Source organism: Myotis daubentonii, chromosome 6 (genome assembly GCF_963259705.1).
Source record: "Myotis daubentonii chromosome 6, mMyoDau2.1, whole genome shotgun sequence".
Taxonomy (NCBI): Eukaryota; Metazoa; Chordata; class Mammalia; order Chiroptera; family Vespertilionidae; genus Myotis; species Myotis daubentonii.
Window position 1 is genome coordinate 8,819,863 of NC_081845.1, and position 15,770 is coordinate 8,835,632.

General features: G+C 40.1%; 1 protein-coding gene across 5 annotated transcripts in view; it reads right to left on the reverse strand.

Moving 5' to 3' along the window:
- The window catches only part of ESR1 (estrogen receptor 1), a 332,293-nt gene that overhangs the window by 140,702 nt on the left and 175,821 nt on the right, over positions 1–15,770 (reverse strand). For all 5 annotated transcript variants that reach the window (XM_059700044.1, XM_059700045.1, XM_059700046.1 and 2 more), the window contains one exon: positions 6,373–6,489. In XM_059700044.1, the coding sequence (XP_059556027.1) occupies positions 6,373–6,489 (117 nt within the window). The remainder of the gene's footprint in view (positions 1–6,372; positions 6,490–15,770) is intronic.

Below are 15,770 nucleotides of genomic sequence, written 5' to 3' on the forward strand. Positions count from 1 at the left end.
CTCTGTGCCACAATGCAGAAATTAGCAAGTTTCCCCAGCTCCTGGGACTCAAATCTTAGGCATGACTATGACATTTCTAATAACAGAAAGCTTAGTGAGCTTAGTGATCTTCTCAAAGTCAGATATCAACAGACTTTTTTTTTTGAATTCTTGCTTTTATATGGCTAAATAATTTATAACGATATTATAGCCATCTGCTCATATCACTATTAACATCAAACTCCTTTTTGTGGCACTCCCCCCTCAGAAAAAAAATTCCTTTTCCATGCTAATTAATGAAGAGAATAGATTTATAGTTGTCCATTCCAACAGGTGTTTGCAGTTGCTAGCTGCTCTACAAATTTGGCTGGAAATATAAGTATGATAACTGCGGAGGTTGTTTCTTATATCCAGAAACTACCTTTAACTTTAGATTCTGATCTTTCCATAAGTAATCTGAACTTAGATCATAAAACGTAATTTTTTAAAAAAAATATCAACCTTATACAATACTCTGATGAGACAAGTTTGAATTCTTAAATAAAAAACAAAACATAACATTTAAGAGATCAACCAAAGGACTTGTATGCATGCATATAAGCCAAACCAATGGACACGGACAACAGGGGGATGAGAGTATGAGTGAGGGGTGGGGGGGAGGTTGGGGGTTAATGGGAAATGAGGACACATTTGCAATACCTTAACCAATAAAGAAATTAAAAAAAAAACATTTAAGATTTAAAAGATGCTTTTGAGACCACTGAATCCTAAACCCATATTTTTCAAATGTGAAAAGAGAGTTCACAGTAACTGAGTCCTCTGCCCAGGATCCTTGGAAGAGTCAGACTCATACACTTGACCTTTAGCCAGGATTCCTTCAACTTGACAAAGTTACCTTTTTTTAATACCAGAATAGTCTAAAGCTGTGGTCGGCAAACTGTGGCTCTGAGCCACATGCGGTTCTTTGGCCCCTTGAGTGTGGCTCTTCCTAAGCCTTAGGAGTACCCTAATCTATACTAATAAAAGAGAAAAATGGTAATTGGCGTACGACGATACCCTTTTCATTGGCTAATCAGGGCTATATGCAAATTAACTGCCAACTAAGATTGGCAGTTAACTGCCAACAAGATGGCGGTTAATTTGCATATGTAGGCACAATGCAGGGAGGCGAAAGGGAAAGCAGGAAGAAGCCCCCTGCCACTGACAGTGATCGGAAACCCAGGCGGGAGCTAAGAGCTGGGGGGCAGGGCAAAGGCGGCCCTGGGGCCACCTTTGCCCAGCTCCCCAGCCATGATCGGAGAATCAGGTGCCTTTTCCGCCCTGGCCAGTGATAGCAGGAAGCAGGGGTGGAGCCAGCAATGGGAGCTGGGAACGGTCGAAGCTGGCAGTCCCAGGAGCTAGGGGTCCCTTGCCTGGGCCTAAAGCGAAGCCCACGATCGCGGGGCCGCTGCAGCTGTGGGTCCCCGCTGCCCGGGCCGGACGCCTAGGCCAGAGGCTTCCTGCAGGGGCAGGGGCGGAGCCCGCGCGATCACGGCACCCCCCACTGCCACTGCAGGTCCCCGCTGCCCAGGCCGGACGCCTAGGCCAGAGGCGTCAGGCCTGGGCAAGAGGCTGATCCTGCGATTGGAGGGTGATGGAGGTCAACACCTGAGGGCTTCCCAGTATGTGAGAGGGGGCAGGCTAGGCTGAGGGACACTCTCCCCCCCCCCCACCCAGTGCACGAATTTCGTGCACCGGGCCCCTAGTTAAGTTAATAACAATGTACCTACCTATATAGTTTAAGTTTAAAAATTTGGCTCTCAAAAGAAATTTCAATCGTTGTATTGTTGATATTTGGCTCTGTTGACTAATGAGTTTGCCGATCACTGGCCTAAACAATTAAAAAAGAAAACAGGCTTTACAACATTATTGGAATTATTATCAAAAGATAGTGAAAACCCTTGGCCTGAAGAGGGAAAAATGTCCTTTTTAAATTATATTAAATATTAAGCAATATAAAGCAGTTAAATATTCAGCAATTCTTTTTAAAATATCCATCAACCTTTCCATATAAATGTTTTTTGGTACTTCTGCTGAGTAACTAAGCCAAGTGTGTTGCTTCATGTTTTTGTTAAATAGTCATACTTTGTGTCCATAGTAATTGTTCCTAAGTCATAATTTGGGTCTATGTGATATGAGTATCTTATTTGCTCATGTTGCTATCTTTCATGATGATCTAAATCACGTAGGTCATACAGTACAATGAAAAGAGCACTGAACCAAGAGTTAGGAGTCTTGGCTTCTTGTCTGAGCTGCTAACTAGTTGCTTAAGTTGGACAAGAACAATGAGCTGAAAAACAAAGAGGTGGACAAGGTGACCTTTAAGTTCTTTTCAGCTCTAGACACCATTTATTATCCCAACCACAATCACTGAAACAAAAATTAAATACATGAGAATTCATAAAGTCTCAGGCTTACAGAATTCAAAAGCCACAATTCATTCATACAATTACTGCCATCAAAGTTCTGCTTTTTTTTTGTTGGTGGTGTTAATCTTCAATCGAGGATATTTTTCCATTGACTTTTAGAGAGTGGAAGGGAGGGGGAGAGACAGACAGAAACATTGATTTGAGAGAGACACATCAATTGGTTGCCTCCTGCACATGCCCCGAACAGGGCCAGGGATGGAGCCTGCAACCAAGTTGAGCTCCCTTGACTGGAACTGAACCTGGGACCCTTCAGTCCTCAGCCCAAGGCCCTGTCCACTTAGCCTCATCGGCAAGGGCAAAGTTCTCCCTTTTTTTTTTAAGTTCTAGCCACAGAAATGGTCCTTACCTCATTTTAAGAACAATTGACTTTCACAAAAGCAAATGATAGGAACAAGAAAAACCCTTTCTGAAATGTTTGCCAGGTCTTTAAAAACTGTCCTCATTCAATGTGAGACATGGTCATTCTTGGAAAAGTAAGTGGACAAGACCAATGAGCCGAACAACAAAGAAGTGGACAAGAACCAAAGTGACCTCTCCATAAGCAATCAAATTACTTCAGCATAAAAAATTAAATCACTATTCTAGCTATAAAAAATAAAAATAAAAGCATGATTATCAATGTCCGTTGGTTAATTTTGTATATGCAGTGAACGTAAAGTAGCCTTACATTTGGTTGTGTTTTAATCTGCATTTGTAAGCCACTGCAACATACACGTGCATACACAAAACCTACATCTGGATAACGCAGTGAAATCCAGGACATCTGAAGCCAGCCTGTATTTTTCCTGGGTTTTCCTGCCTTATTGTGTCCACTCATCAATATATGAGAGAGGCATGAAAATAAAAACACATATTTGTATTCAGCACTCCAACAAAAGCTGTTGGATTGCTACATAGAAGATTCCTACACTGACAGGGACAAGAGTAAATGAAGCCAGAGGTCCCTTCTATATGTAAGAGTCTATGGCACTCTGTCTATACTAGTAAACTTTTTAGTCGAAAATCTGAAAAGTGTGTATTTTAGGTTGTGATAGATTATAAAAATGGCCCAAAGTTTCCAACCTTTGCCACATAACTCTGAAGCCCCCTCTCACACAGACTGAGAACTCAGCCACTGGTCCTATTTTGGCCCATTGCATATCACCAAATAATGTAATCGACAGCTTGATTGAAATGGGCTTGTGATTCGGGGCTTGCCCTCCTGGTGCCTCTGCCATTATCACGGGAACATGCCTGGACTAGCCTGTTGGATGAGAGGTATAAGAAGCCAAACCGAGTCATCCCAGCCGCTCTGGCAGAACCAGCCAGCTGACTTCAGACATGTGAGCGAGCCTCGCCAAGCTCAGCAGCCTCCTAGCTGATCCCCTGACATGTGAATAATATCCCTACTGTTGTACACCATTGAGGTTTTGAGGTGAGGCTCTGTTATGCAGTGAAAGCTAACTGCTATACAGGTTTTTACTCCCAAGCAGGTATTTTCCCTGACTCAGAAAAACAGGACTCACGATTCTCAACCTATTATTCATAGCTTAGCCCTTATAGTGTCCGTTCCCTCTTGCTCATTCATTCTGTTAGCCCATGCCACATCTGGTATTGACTGCCTATGACACGCAGGCACTGATCTAAGGGCTTGCAGTACATCACTGGACAAAATGTGGGAGCATGTTTTATTTGTGTGTAAACTCCCATCTGGAGCTTACAGACATCAAACTATAAACATAATCTAAAAATTAGCGATACAATGTTTTAGAAGGTGGAAATGCAATAGAAAAATAAGGAAGTAGAGAAGGATTGAGAGATTGAGAGTGCTGTGGGATGTGTGGATGAAATAAATTGCACTATTAAAAGGGATTGTCAGAGTAAGGCTCACTGGTAGGCATACTAACAGATCAAAATAATGTCTTCATGTAAGTAAATCAGGCACTCGAACAAACCCTCAGGGCACCTCAATGAATTTATTCAGCCTTGCCATTAAGTTGGGGGTAGGTATGTGATTTTTTCTTTTATCTGAAACTAAAGATTTGATGTCACGGGTAGAGATTCAATTTTTTTTTATTGATGTTTAGAAAAAAATTAAATTCTGTGTTTAAGCTGCCCAGATGATAGACCAAGTGGACTAAACTGGCAGTAAACTGAAACAGATAGATATTTGACAGATGTAAAAATACATGTACAATTATATGTACAGACACACAGACTGGCTTTGTGCAGTTAAATTATCTAGAGTCCTATTTAAAAACAGTGGGAAGACTTTTATTATGTCTTTGCATATTAAAATTTTTGTTAAATTAAAAATGAGTATTCATAATTTATACTTATGCAGCCAGACTGTATCAGCGTATTAATTGGGAAAAACATATTTTTTATGAAGTGGGGTCAATGTATGGGTACCCTAAAAGAAAAATGTTTTGGACATATTCACACATTGATTATTTCAGCTTTCAGAGAGAATAGACCAGACTGGGCTTAATCTATCTATAGCAACAAAGGATATTCAACCTGGACCCCACTGTTTCAAATTAAACTTTTTATGAGTAGCTGTTATATTCCTGTCGCTTATCAAGTTACCTTAAAAAGCTTATTTGTGAGTTTAATTAAGCCTGACTAATTCTCCAGCAATACAAAGAAAGATGAATTCCTTAAGTGTTTAATCCATTTATGACTCAAAGTATCATTTTCTTAATGAGGCTGTTAAATTCTTGTGATTAATTACCCTTTAAATTCAAACTGCTTTCTCAGACATTCAAGACATCAAGTCACACCTCACACAAGACGTGACTTCAACATTTCATCTGTCCCTCAAGAGAACTGATTCCAAATGCTGTATTCACAACCTCAACCTGGCAGGTTTCTGAGAATGGAACTCAAGAATCTTTGGTGGTAAGTTTCATAAAAATCAGGCTTTCTTCCTGATTTCCATCCTTGGTTTTTGTTCTTTTTCCTCCTTTATACCAGAATTAATGAGCTAAACGTTAGCTGCCCTCTATCTGCATAGTCACTATTCTTTTTCATTGCAGCTTTGTTATCCTTAATGCATCCCAAGTCTTGTCTCCTTCAGAAAGCTCCCCCCCACCCAATTGTGATCAGCAGGGAGCCCATCATCCATCCACCACCCTTGGTATTATCCTGAAACACTAAATGCACCCATGACTTTATTTTAATTACAAACTTCCTATCTGTTCTTTCCTTGTATTTTGAAGGCTATGCAAGACTAGAAGCATTGTTCTTCAAGACTAGATTCCCAAAATGCAAGGTCAATCAGCACTGGATTCCTGTAAAAATAAAAACACTGGAAGATTGGAGACAGGAGGGGACAGAACACCACACATACACAACACCCACAGCCACAAAGACACAAGCACACGGGTGCAGATCCTAAAGGCCTTGTGTTTGGTCAGTACTCATTTCAAGGCTCCCAACCCTGAATGACTCAACTTCAAAAGGAAAAAGCTGCCTTTTTATTGAAATTCAAATTCCCTAACACATGTTAAGATTATAAATTAGCTACTTAGCTTTCACATTTACAAGTCTCAGTTTATGAAAGTTTATTCTCCAATATAATTTTCTAGCATTAGTGATATAAACAGTATGGGAAGAATCTTTCTAGAATAACTCCCTGAGCAATCTTTCTTTCCTTCTACCACCATCTCCCATACACCTTTCTTTAAAATATTATTTACATTTAAACTATGAAACACAAAATGGTTTTATAAAACACAGCATTTTCAGTTCCAATTGTTTCCTATTTTTTAAATAAAATGTATTATAGAAATACTTCTGTTACAAAGAAAAATAAGAATAGGAAAAAACCCTATTAAAAGAGAAAACACTAAACTCCCATGGTTACTGGAATAGAAAGAGCCAGCACTGAGTAGCAAACACAGACATCCATTGGGAGGGGGAACCCTGTGTCGAAGTTACCTACCACCTTTCATCATGCCCACTTCATAGCACTTGCGTAGTCGGCAGGCCTGACAGCTCTTCCTCCTGTTTTTATCAATTGTGCATTGGTTGGTAGCCGGACACATGTAGTCATTATGTCCTATTAAAAGCAAGAGGACAGAATTAATATTTTTTTCAAGAAACGTAGGCAGTCATAATCTACAAGTGAAGCTGTCTGGAGGATGTTTTCATATCACTTGCTTGGCCTTACTATGTTGTTACCTCAGTCCATCATCCTTTTTCAGTCCTTTTGTAAATGCAAAAAAAAAAAAAAAAAAAAAAAAACCCAAAAACCTCCTAGACTTAATTTCTGCCTCAGCCAAGTGCTTTAGGAGTTCTTTGGGCAAATCACCTTCAGTTCACGCTGGAGGCTAAGACCAGCAGGTCATAATTACACAAGAAGTCCTTCAGAAGGCTGATGGACCTTGGGCCTTTAGCAAGGGCTAAAAGCTATGCACTGATTGTTCTGTCGAGACAATGGTGGCTGAAGGCAATCCCCTAAACCAGTGGTTCTCAACCTTCCTAATGCTGCAACCCTTTAATAGAGTTCCTCATGTTGTGGTGACCCCCAACCATAAAATTATTTTCATTGCTACTTCATAACTGTAATTTTGCTACTGTTATGAATCGTAATGTAAATATCTGATATGCAGGATGTATTTAGGTGATCCTTGTGAAAGGGTCGTTCGACCCCCAAAGGGGTTACGACCCATAGGTTGAAAACCGCTGCACTAAACTGATAATCTTTTACTGTTTACCAAACTTTACCTTTGATATGTCTGTTTGCTTTGCTAAAGGGCAAATGTGTATTCCAGAAGATAAAGAGCTGATGGGTCCAGAGATTCAGTGAGCCATGCTACTAGAGGGTGAGATCTTCGCCTGGTTTTCCCCCATGCCTTCTAAATTTATATTTCTTGTCTAGTATATCCATTTATACTCAGCCCCTTCTCCAAATTCTGAACACTTGCTGCAAAAGACTGCGGCAAGTTCACACAGCTTATATTTGGGGGCATGATGTTTTACATACACTCACAAGGTTAGATAGTCTCAGCAGATAAAGCCTTTTTTTTTTCTGACCAGGCCCACTAGATAAAATTATTATCAAAATAAAACTTAAAACTTTCAGAGAGTTTCAAAGTGACATTTTAAACACAATTTAAAGAATCTTTAAGCAGGTATTCAAATACAGCCTGAACACCTAAATTCAAGTTGGGGTGGTGAGCTGGGTGTCGGCGAAGTTCAGTCCTTCAGTTGGTGGGTTAGTCCATCACTTACTAGTAGGAGGACACTGACCAAGTCAGTAACCATGTCCAGGGCTCCTTTTCCCTCTCTTTAACCTACAGAAAAGAATGGTACCCACTACATAACATTGTTCTAAGAATTCAATGTGAGAATACATGTGAAAGACTTACCACAGTGTCCCAGATATGGCGAGAACCCAATAAATACTATTTTTGTTATTACTATTACTTTATTATTAATCCTCTTTCTTTTCTCTCTTGGTTTTTGAATCTCTCTTGCTCAAATGCTTTTTTCATTGGCTTTTATCACAGGCAAGTCTGTCCCACAAAAAGGTCTCCCTCGATCCCACATCACTACTGAACTTCCATCTTATATTCTGCCCCTCATTGGCAATTCAAATCCTCAGAGATGTCTACACTCCAGGAATCCTGTTCCCTCCCCTCTCCTGCACAGCTCAACCCATGCCAATCTGTTTTCCACCTTAGTTGGCCCACAAAAGCAGCTTCTCTGATATCACCAATGACTGTCATTGCTTAATTAAAAAGGTATTTTCAGTCAACATTATACTTGATCAGAAGCATCAAATGGTTCCTCCCTTCCTCCTGAAACATGCTTTTTTTCTTTTCCTTTAGCTTCCATCACAAAAAAAAAACAAAAACCCACCACTACCAACAACAACAAAAACCTCTTTTAGAGTTCCTCTACCCCTCAGGCTGTGGCTTCCCCATGTTGCTTGCAGATTCACCACCCAACATGAAGCCAGACTTGCACAAGGCTCAGTGTCAGGCCCTTTTCTCCTTTTACTACTTAATATTCTCCCGATGAAATAATCTATTCCACACCTATGGTTTCCACTGTCATTAAAGGCAGATGACTCACAAGTATATACTCCCAGGCCGCCCTCTTTTTGAAGCTCTGGGTGCATTATCTAATTGCCTACATGAAGTTTCTGTTCCAAAATTTAGAAATCACCTCTATTTCTTTATCCATCAAAAAAATATCTGGTGTACAGCATGCAGAATATTAAATTTCACAAATGACTAAACACTGGCATGTTTTTACAAAGAAGTCCATTTATATAAGTCTAAATCCTTATATCCCTTGGGGACATATCCTGAATTTAGACTAAGCAGATGATAGGTTACTATTTTTAAATGTGTTTCCCATTCGAAAAAAAAAGGGGGGGATATATATTCCACCCTCTAATTGAATCTCTCCTTGAGTCTCTATTTTCCCGTTTACAAAGGCAACATGTAGTGAAATGTTTGAACCACAGAACTCTTTGTTCTTTATTCAGCATAAGGGTCCGACCCAATTAGAATAGAGTGGAGTGGGGACTTTACAAGAAGTGTGTGTCTCATGAAACTTGGTTCTCCATCTTTAGATAAATGATAAAAGCCATTGCATAAACAGGCACCTGATCAAATTAACATCTCATTTTCCAAATGCTTACCAGGAACCAGCCAACTACAGCAGGGTTGTAAACTTGTAACTTTAGTAAGAGACCACACACTGCCTCAAATATCCAGGCATTTGATTGTCCTTATCAAGAGGGCCAAATTGAGGAAATAATAGAACCAGAAACAAATTTACCTGGGCAGATGTAAACTCTAAGCAGAAAGTGTGTTCTTCTGACACCTCAAGGAAACTTACTGTTTGGTCTAAACATAGTGTTGTATGCAGTACATGTTGATTTACATAAACTCTAAGAAAATGAATTTATATTAAGCTTCAGAAGAAAATAGTCAATAATCATTTGAACCAAAAATTACTTTGATTCACTCTCTCCCAAAGCTAGCTGTTGTTTTGCAAGCCAGAAGATGGGAGAACTAAATTGGGTCCAAGGCCAGCTGGCTATAGAACCACATGGAATTCCCAAACTAACATAAATCTCTGGATTTGTGCAACTGAATTCACCCCTTAACAAAATGAACAACAGAATCATGTTCCTAATATAAACCTTTTGTGACAAAGCTAAGTTTTCTCCTGCCTGAACCACAATAAAATTTAGAATTTATAAATTGGCAACAAGAAAAATTAATAGCTACGTATTTGACATATACCATTAAAACAAAGTCTTCTTACTCAAACACCATTAACAACTATTTGTAAGTCTTCAACTTACATCAGAAGAAAGAAAACAACCAACATCCGTTTCCTAAAGAGCATAACTTGGTAAAGGTATGTTATTAAAGCAATCGACTTAAGTAGGTTCAAGAAGAAACTTCTTTTTAAATTTTATTATTTGGTTTCGTGAAAACAATGCATGAGAAAATCCTTCAGTTGAAGTGGAGTTCATTTTTTAAAAAACAACTCACAGCAACGGTATTAATGAAACATACAGCGTGTTTACTGAAGAGACAGAAGAACTCGGGGTGCCTGTGCCCAGGTTGGCCCAAAAGTTCCTTTTGCAGAGGCCTGGATGAAGCATAAACGCTGGGAATCAAGATGTGAGGTTCAGGTGAAGTTTTGGAGATATGATCACTATTTTCTCACCCACCAAAAATTAAATATAGAAAGCCTTTGGGCCAATGTAGGGCTTGAATAATAGGAAGTGGAGAGCAAAGAGAGTGAAACATGCAGGAAGCTTGAAAGGTAGGGAGAGAAGACTTCTGGGAGCAGAAATTAGCAGGTAACCCGTAGCTCCTGGGGCAACCGCTCTTTCCCAAGCTTCCCTGGGATTCTTTCTCTTGACCTTATGTCCCTCCTTTTCTTCTTACTTTTCCTCTTTCAGTAGCAGTTGTTTTTGCATTGTTATCATTCCAGAGAAAGTCTACATTTGTTAGTTACAAAAATAAGCAATGACCCATATTCAGAGATTCAAAAGAAATATGAAAACAGCAAATTAAAACAAATAGGTGAGGATGTGGAGAAAAGGGAACCTTTGTGCACTGCTCTTGGGGATGTCATCTGATGCCACAACCCTTATTTTTTAAAATGAGCTCAATAAAGGTAGGCATAGTACTCTGGGGCGTTGAAGAGGACTGCATCAAAATAAAGGAGACTTTCATGAGGTTAGACCAAAAGCCAAGTATGAAAACTAGTAAAAGGTTTTGCACCATCTATACTAATAAAAGGGTAATATGCTAATTAGACCAGGTAGACCGGACATCTTCCAGAAAGCCACGGTGGTGGGGACCGAGACAGAGGCAGTTAGGGGTGATCAGGCCAGCAGGGGAGGGCAGTTGGGGGAAATCAGGCCAGCAGGGGAGTGGTTAGGGGGCAATCAGGCTGGCAGGCAGAGGTGGTTAGGGCGATCAGGCAGGCAGGCAAGCAGGCAAGCGGTTAGGAGCCAGCGGTCCCAGGTTGTGAGAGGGATGTCTGACGAAATCGTGCCTAAACAAGCAGTTGAACATCCCCTGAGGGGTCCCAGATTGGAGAGGGTGCAGGCCGGGCTGAGGGACACTGCCCCCCCCCCCCCCCGCCACCACGAATTTCATGCACTGGGCCTCTAGTTAGAGAATAAACACTTACCATTTCTTAAAGCACATATGAGCACATAGCTAACTGTTCAGATTTGTAAGTCATGGAAATGAAAGTGAATTCTCAAATTAAAGATAAATTAACTCTCCAATGTTTAAGCACCCACAAATCAAATAAAAGCCAATTTTACCTAATCGATCTAAAAGCTTCATTGGAAGTTCCCAACAAAAATATTTTATTTTCAGAGCCCTATTCTTTTATACCTGCTTGGCTACTTTTACAGTCTCTTATTAAAGATTCTCATTGCATATTTGCATAAAATTAACTTCTGTTTGAGTTCAAAGCATGCAGGAGTTATGTGCAGATAGTTTAAGATGCCAAATAAGGTGTCAAAATCTGTATTTCTTTCTACTTTTAAGTACCAATATGTATGTATATGGAGTATGAAATACAGCTTCAGGTTGAATATGAAATCATAGGACCCTACACAAAATTGCTCAAAAAGAAATCAGTGACTCTTTAGTTTGATTGGGAAAAGGTTATATTTTTCTTTAGGTGTTAAGGTCCAGAAAACATGTCAAAACATAGTTTTGAGCCTAAGCGGTGAGAAGATCAAAAGGATCTGCTCATGAACTTTCAAAGCACTGCTCTATAAACTAGTAACCACCCCTCCCTGAGTGGGAGCTTCCAGCAGACGTTTCTCCTCAGCTTGTTCATTTCACACTTATGCTCACTTTCTGTCTGGGAGGCAAGTGCATGAGAGAGTCCGACCAACATTCTCTCCGCTAAGAAAACCGACCCTGTTGGGTACTAAATGTACTGTGTTATGTGTGGATTCTTTCATTTAAACCAGCAACTTTCTGAGGAAGAAATTATATTAATCTCCATCTTACAGATGCAAAATTATGATAAAAGCTATAAACCCTGTCCAAAGCCGCACAGCAAGCAAGTGGCAGAGAAGGGTTTTGAAGCAAGGTCTCCCTCATTGCAGAGGTCAAACTCTTATGCATCCTAACAACCTTCATACGTGGAAGGCCCAACTTGCCCAAAGGTTACTGTTATCTACTTTCCAGAGGCAACAATTGTCTACAATTGCTTGTCCGCTGAGTATTGTTTTTTAAGGAGCCCGTGCATAGGGAAGTAGAAAGTGAAGAATTAGTAGAGCCAATGTCATTGTTTTCTATCTAGCATATCTGTAAGATTAATACTGTGTAAGGCCAAATCAATATTGAATTCTGCCGGTAATAAATGTTGACCTGGATCACAGGGGATGAAATGGAAGGTCCAACTCTCTCGGACATGATTGTACGGAGGAACAGAAGTCTTGCTCTCCCTTGCACACCGAGAAACAAATTGGCTTCCTCTACCGGCTCCATCTAATCTAACCCCCAATTTATGAGGGATTCTTTACCTTGGTCATGCTATACATATTTATTTACCATGGTCCAAGGGAAGAGTGTTATGGGAGTTGTCTGGTAAAACTGAAGAACTGGTCCAAACAGTAATGTTGTTGGGACCCAACAGTAAAAAGGAAAGGAAGACTGGTAGGGAATCTGTTGTAGAAATGAGAGCTCAAAAGATTTTTAATGAAAATGGAGTGTATTATTTTCATTAAAAAATGAAGGATTAAAAATATCCAAAGTTAAGCCAACAACAAGAAAAATTCATACCAAAATATGCACTAATCATCTCTGAATAGTAGTAAAGTAGGCAAGACAGAGAGAAGATGTGAAAAAAGCTTGAAATAGCTTTGCCAAATTTTCAGGGCTAGAGGAGGAGGAGAAAGTCAAAGATTCTAGTGGTTTGTGCCAGGGTGTCTTAAAAATTGTTCTTAATATTAATCAGATAAAGGATCTGATTTGAGAGGGGTGGAAAGAAGAGGTGGAAGAATTTTAAGCATGCTGTGTTGGAGATTTTAGTAGCACGCCAACAAACAAGTACCCCGTAGGCTATTCTGAAGCGTGGGAGTCATGTCAAAATGAAGTTGGAGGTCATATGATCCAGAAACTCCACTTTTGGGTATATGCCCAAAAGAATTAAAGTCAGAGGCTCAAAGAGCTATCTGTACACCCATGTACATAACTCCACTATTCACTATAGTCAACAAGATAGATGATAACATGTGGTACATACATCAAATGGCATTTTATTCAGCCTTAAAAAGAAATCAAATTCTGACACATGCTAAAACTTGGATGAACTTTAAGATATTATCCTAAGTAAAATAAGCCAGACACAAAAGGACAAATATGTTCCACTTATATGAAATACCTAGAGTGGCCAAATTCATAGAGAAAGAGAGTAGAATAGCAGTTACCAAGAGGTATGGGGAAGAGGGACTTGGAAACTATGGTTCAATGAGTACAGATACCATTTGGGATGATTAAAAAGATCTGGAAATGGCAGTGGTGATGGTTATCCAACAATGTGAATGTACTTAATGCCATTGAACTATACAGTAGGTCCTCGGGTTACATGGGAGATCCATTCCTACGGCGCCACGTAACACGATTTTTGCCATAAGTTGGAACTCACCTACATAAGCACCTACGTCACTCACATGGAGCACATACTCAGCAGTAATGGAGTGAACAGTAAAAAATTTAAAAGAAAGATAACAATTCCAGACCTTTACTTGTGGTAAATAAATAATAAAAAACATAAAGCACATGTGTACATACGTTGAAATGACACAACTTTTTTTTTAATAAATAAATGGGAGATGGCTACATAGCCATGAAACAACATACGTCGAGTCCGACGTAACCCGAGGACTGCCTGTACACTTAAAAATGATAAATTTTTGTATGTCTATTTTACCAGAGTTTTTTAAAAATTAAGTGGGAGGTATAAGAAGCATCTACACGAGGAAGGGCAGGAAAAGGAATCCTGGTGGTAACGTTGCAATTGGCCTGTGCAGGCTGTCTTCTGTGTGACTGGGCCCAGGACTGGCTAGCAGTATTGGCCAGGTGTTTCTATGGGCCGGGATCATGCTAGGTGATGTCAGCCCTTAATCTCATCTCAGCATCACACCAGTTAGGTTACTGGAATTCCCACACTGTAGAAGCTCAAGGCCACTCGGCTAGTAGATGGCAGAGCTGCCATTAAATTCCAGTGTCTGTGTCATTCTCAAGTCCTTGTTCCTCTAGGAACACAACAGCAGGGTTGGTGAAGTAGAAAGAACTCCATAGCTACGGAACCAGAATGCCTAAACAGTGTTGTACTTGGAACTATAATACAAAGGGAATTCCCTAATGCAATTACTATATCATATCATTGGAAGGTCATTTCAGAAGCAGCAATAAAATTATTTCCAGAACCTAACACTCCCATATACAAGAAATGAACCACATGAAATATATTCATCAGTAGATTGTGACATAACATTATCAAAACCTTCCTGGAAAACAATTCAGCACATTCCAGCGTGAAACAGAGAAAAGAAAGTAGAGAGCAAGGTACTGATGAAATAAATAAGAAAGTTGTATTCTGTGAAAGAACAATATGGTATTCTATTTAGAAACAAACTTGAATCAGATATTAAAGTTAATATTCTTTTATTTACAGCTGATGTAATGAGCCAAACAAAATGAAACAGAATTTGGCCATCTCATTGAACACATTCCTAACACTCTAGTGAGGACTTCCAGTATGTCATAGTTTGAACTATTTCACAACCACATCTGTACGTAATGAGGCACAAATAAAAACGGCATGACAATAATGCATCCCAAATTGTTTTCCACATCTTGTCAGTTCTAGTATGTCTTATCAGTAAACTCCACCTTCCATTGGCATTTTACCCCAATTTTTAAGTGAAACAAAAACATGTCTTGCATCCAAGTATATTTTTAAAGGAAAACCATGTCCAGGAATTCCAGGAAGGATAAAAGTCCGGGAGAGTGGCTTTTTCTAAATGAAAATGAAGTAAAAAGGAAATCCTCTATCCATTTGCCCTGGGCAGACCCCAATCTGCTAAACATCTTGGCCAGGGCCATGGTCCTCCTGTCCTGCCTCGCTTGCCAACTGCAAAACCACAGTTGGTTTAAGCACCTGGCACAGGATCAAACCAACAGCTGCAATAAAGGAAAATATAATGCAATCAGTGGCCACCATCTCATTGTAATACCTGAGACAATAAACCAGTTTAAAGAATGCCTCTTGGGGCTCAACAAGTAGCAAGTGCTGTTCCACAGCCCAAGAAAAGACTTCCTGAAATTGTCTTTCTGGGACAAGAGGTAAGCGTCAAACAAAGGAGAACAGTGTGACAACGGGTGGGATTAGCTCATTTCTAGGCCCCTCTCCTTTGCTCTGTTCAATTGTTTGCAGGGGGTTTGCCAAGCTTGCTTTCTTTCCCCCACCCCCAAGCTTTCTTTCTACCTGGAGTCATTTAACGTCTGAACACTGGTATCCTACAGCAGGAGAAACCATTTCCAACTGTCTTTGTCCAAAGCTGAAGAATCAAGTGGAGGAAAATGGCCTGGCGCTCAGACAAGAGGGTAAAGCTCAGAGACCCTGAGCAGAGCTGTGCTTCTGCCTGGATTCTCAGAACAGCTAATAAGTACAGAGTCCCACTTCCCACTACTGGGTCATGGGTGCTGCAGGAGAGAGTGGAAGACCATGTGTATTAAGACCTGTGTGGTGCGGAATGTGAATGCCCCTCTAGCTGCCACCCCTGAATGTTCCCTTGTAGACTTTTGACCATCTAACTGCTAC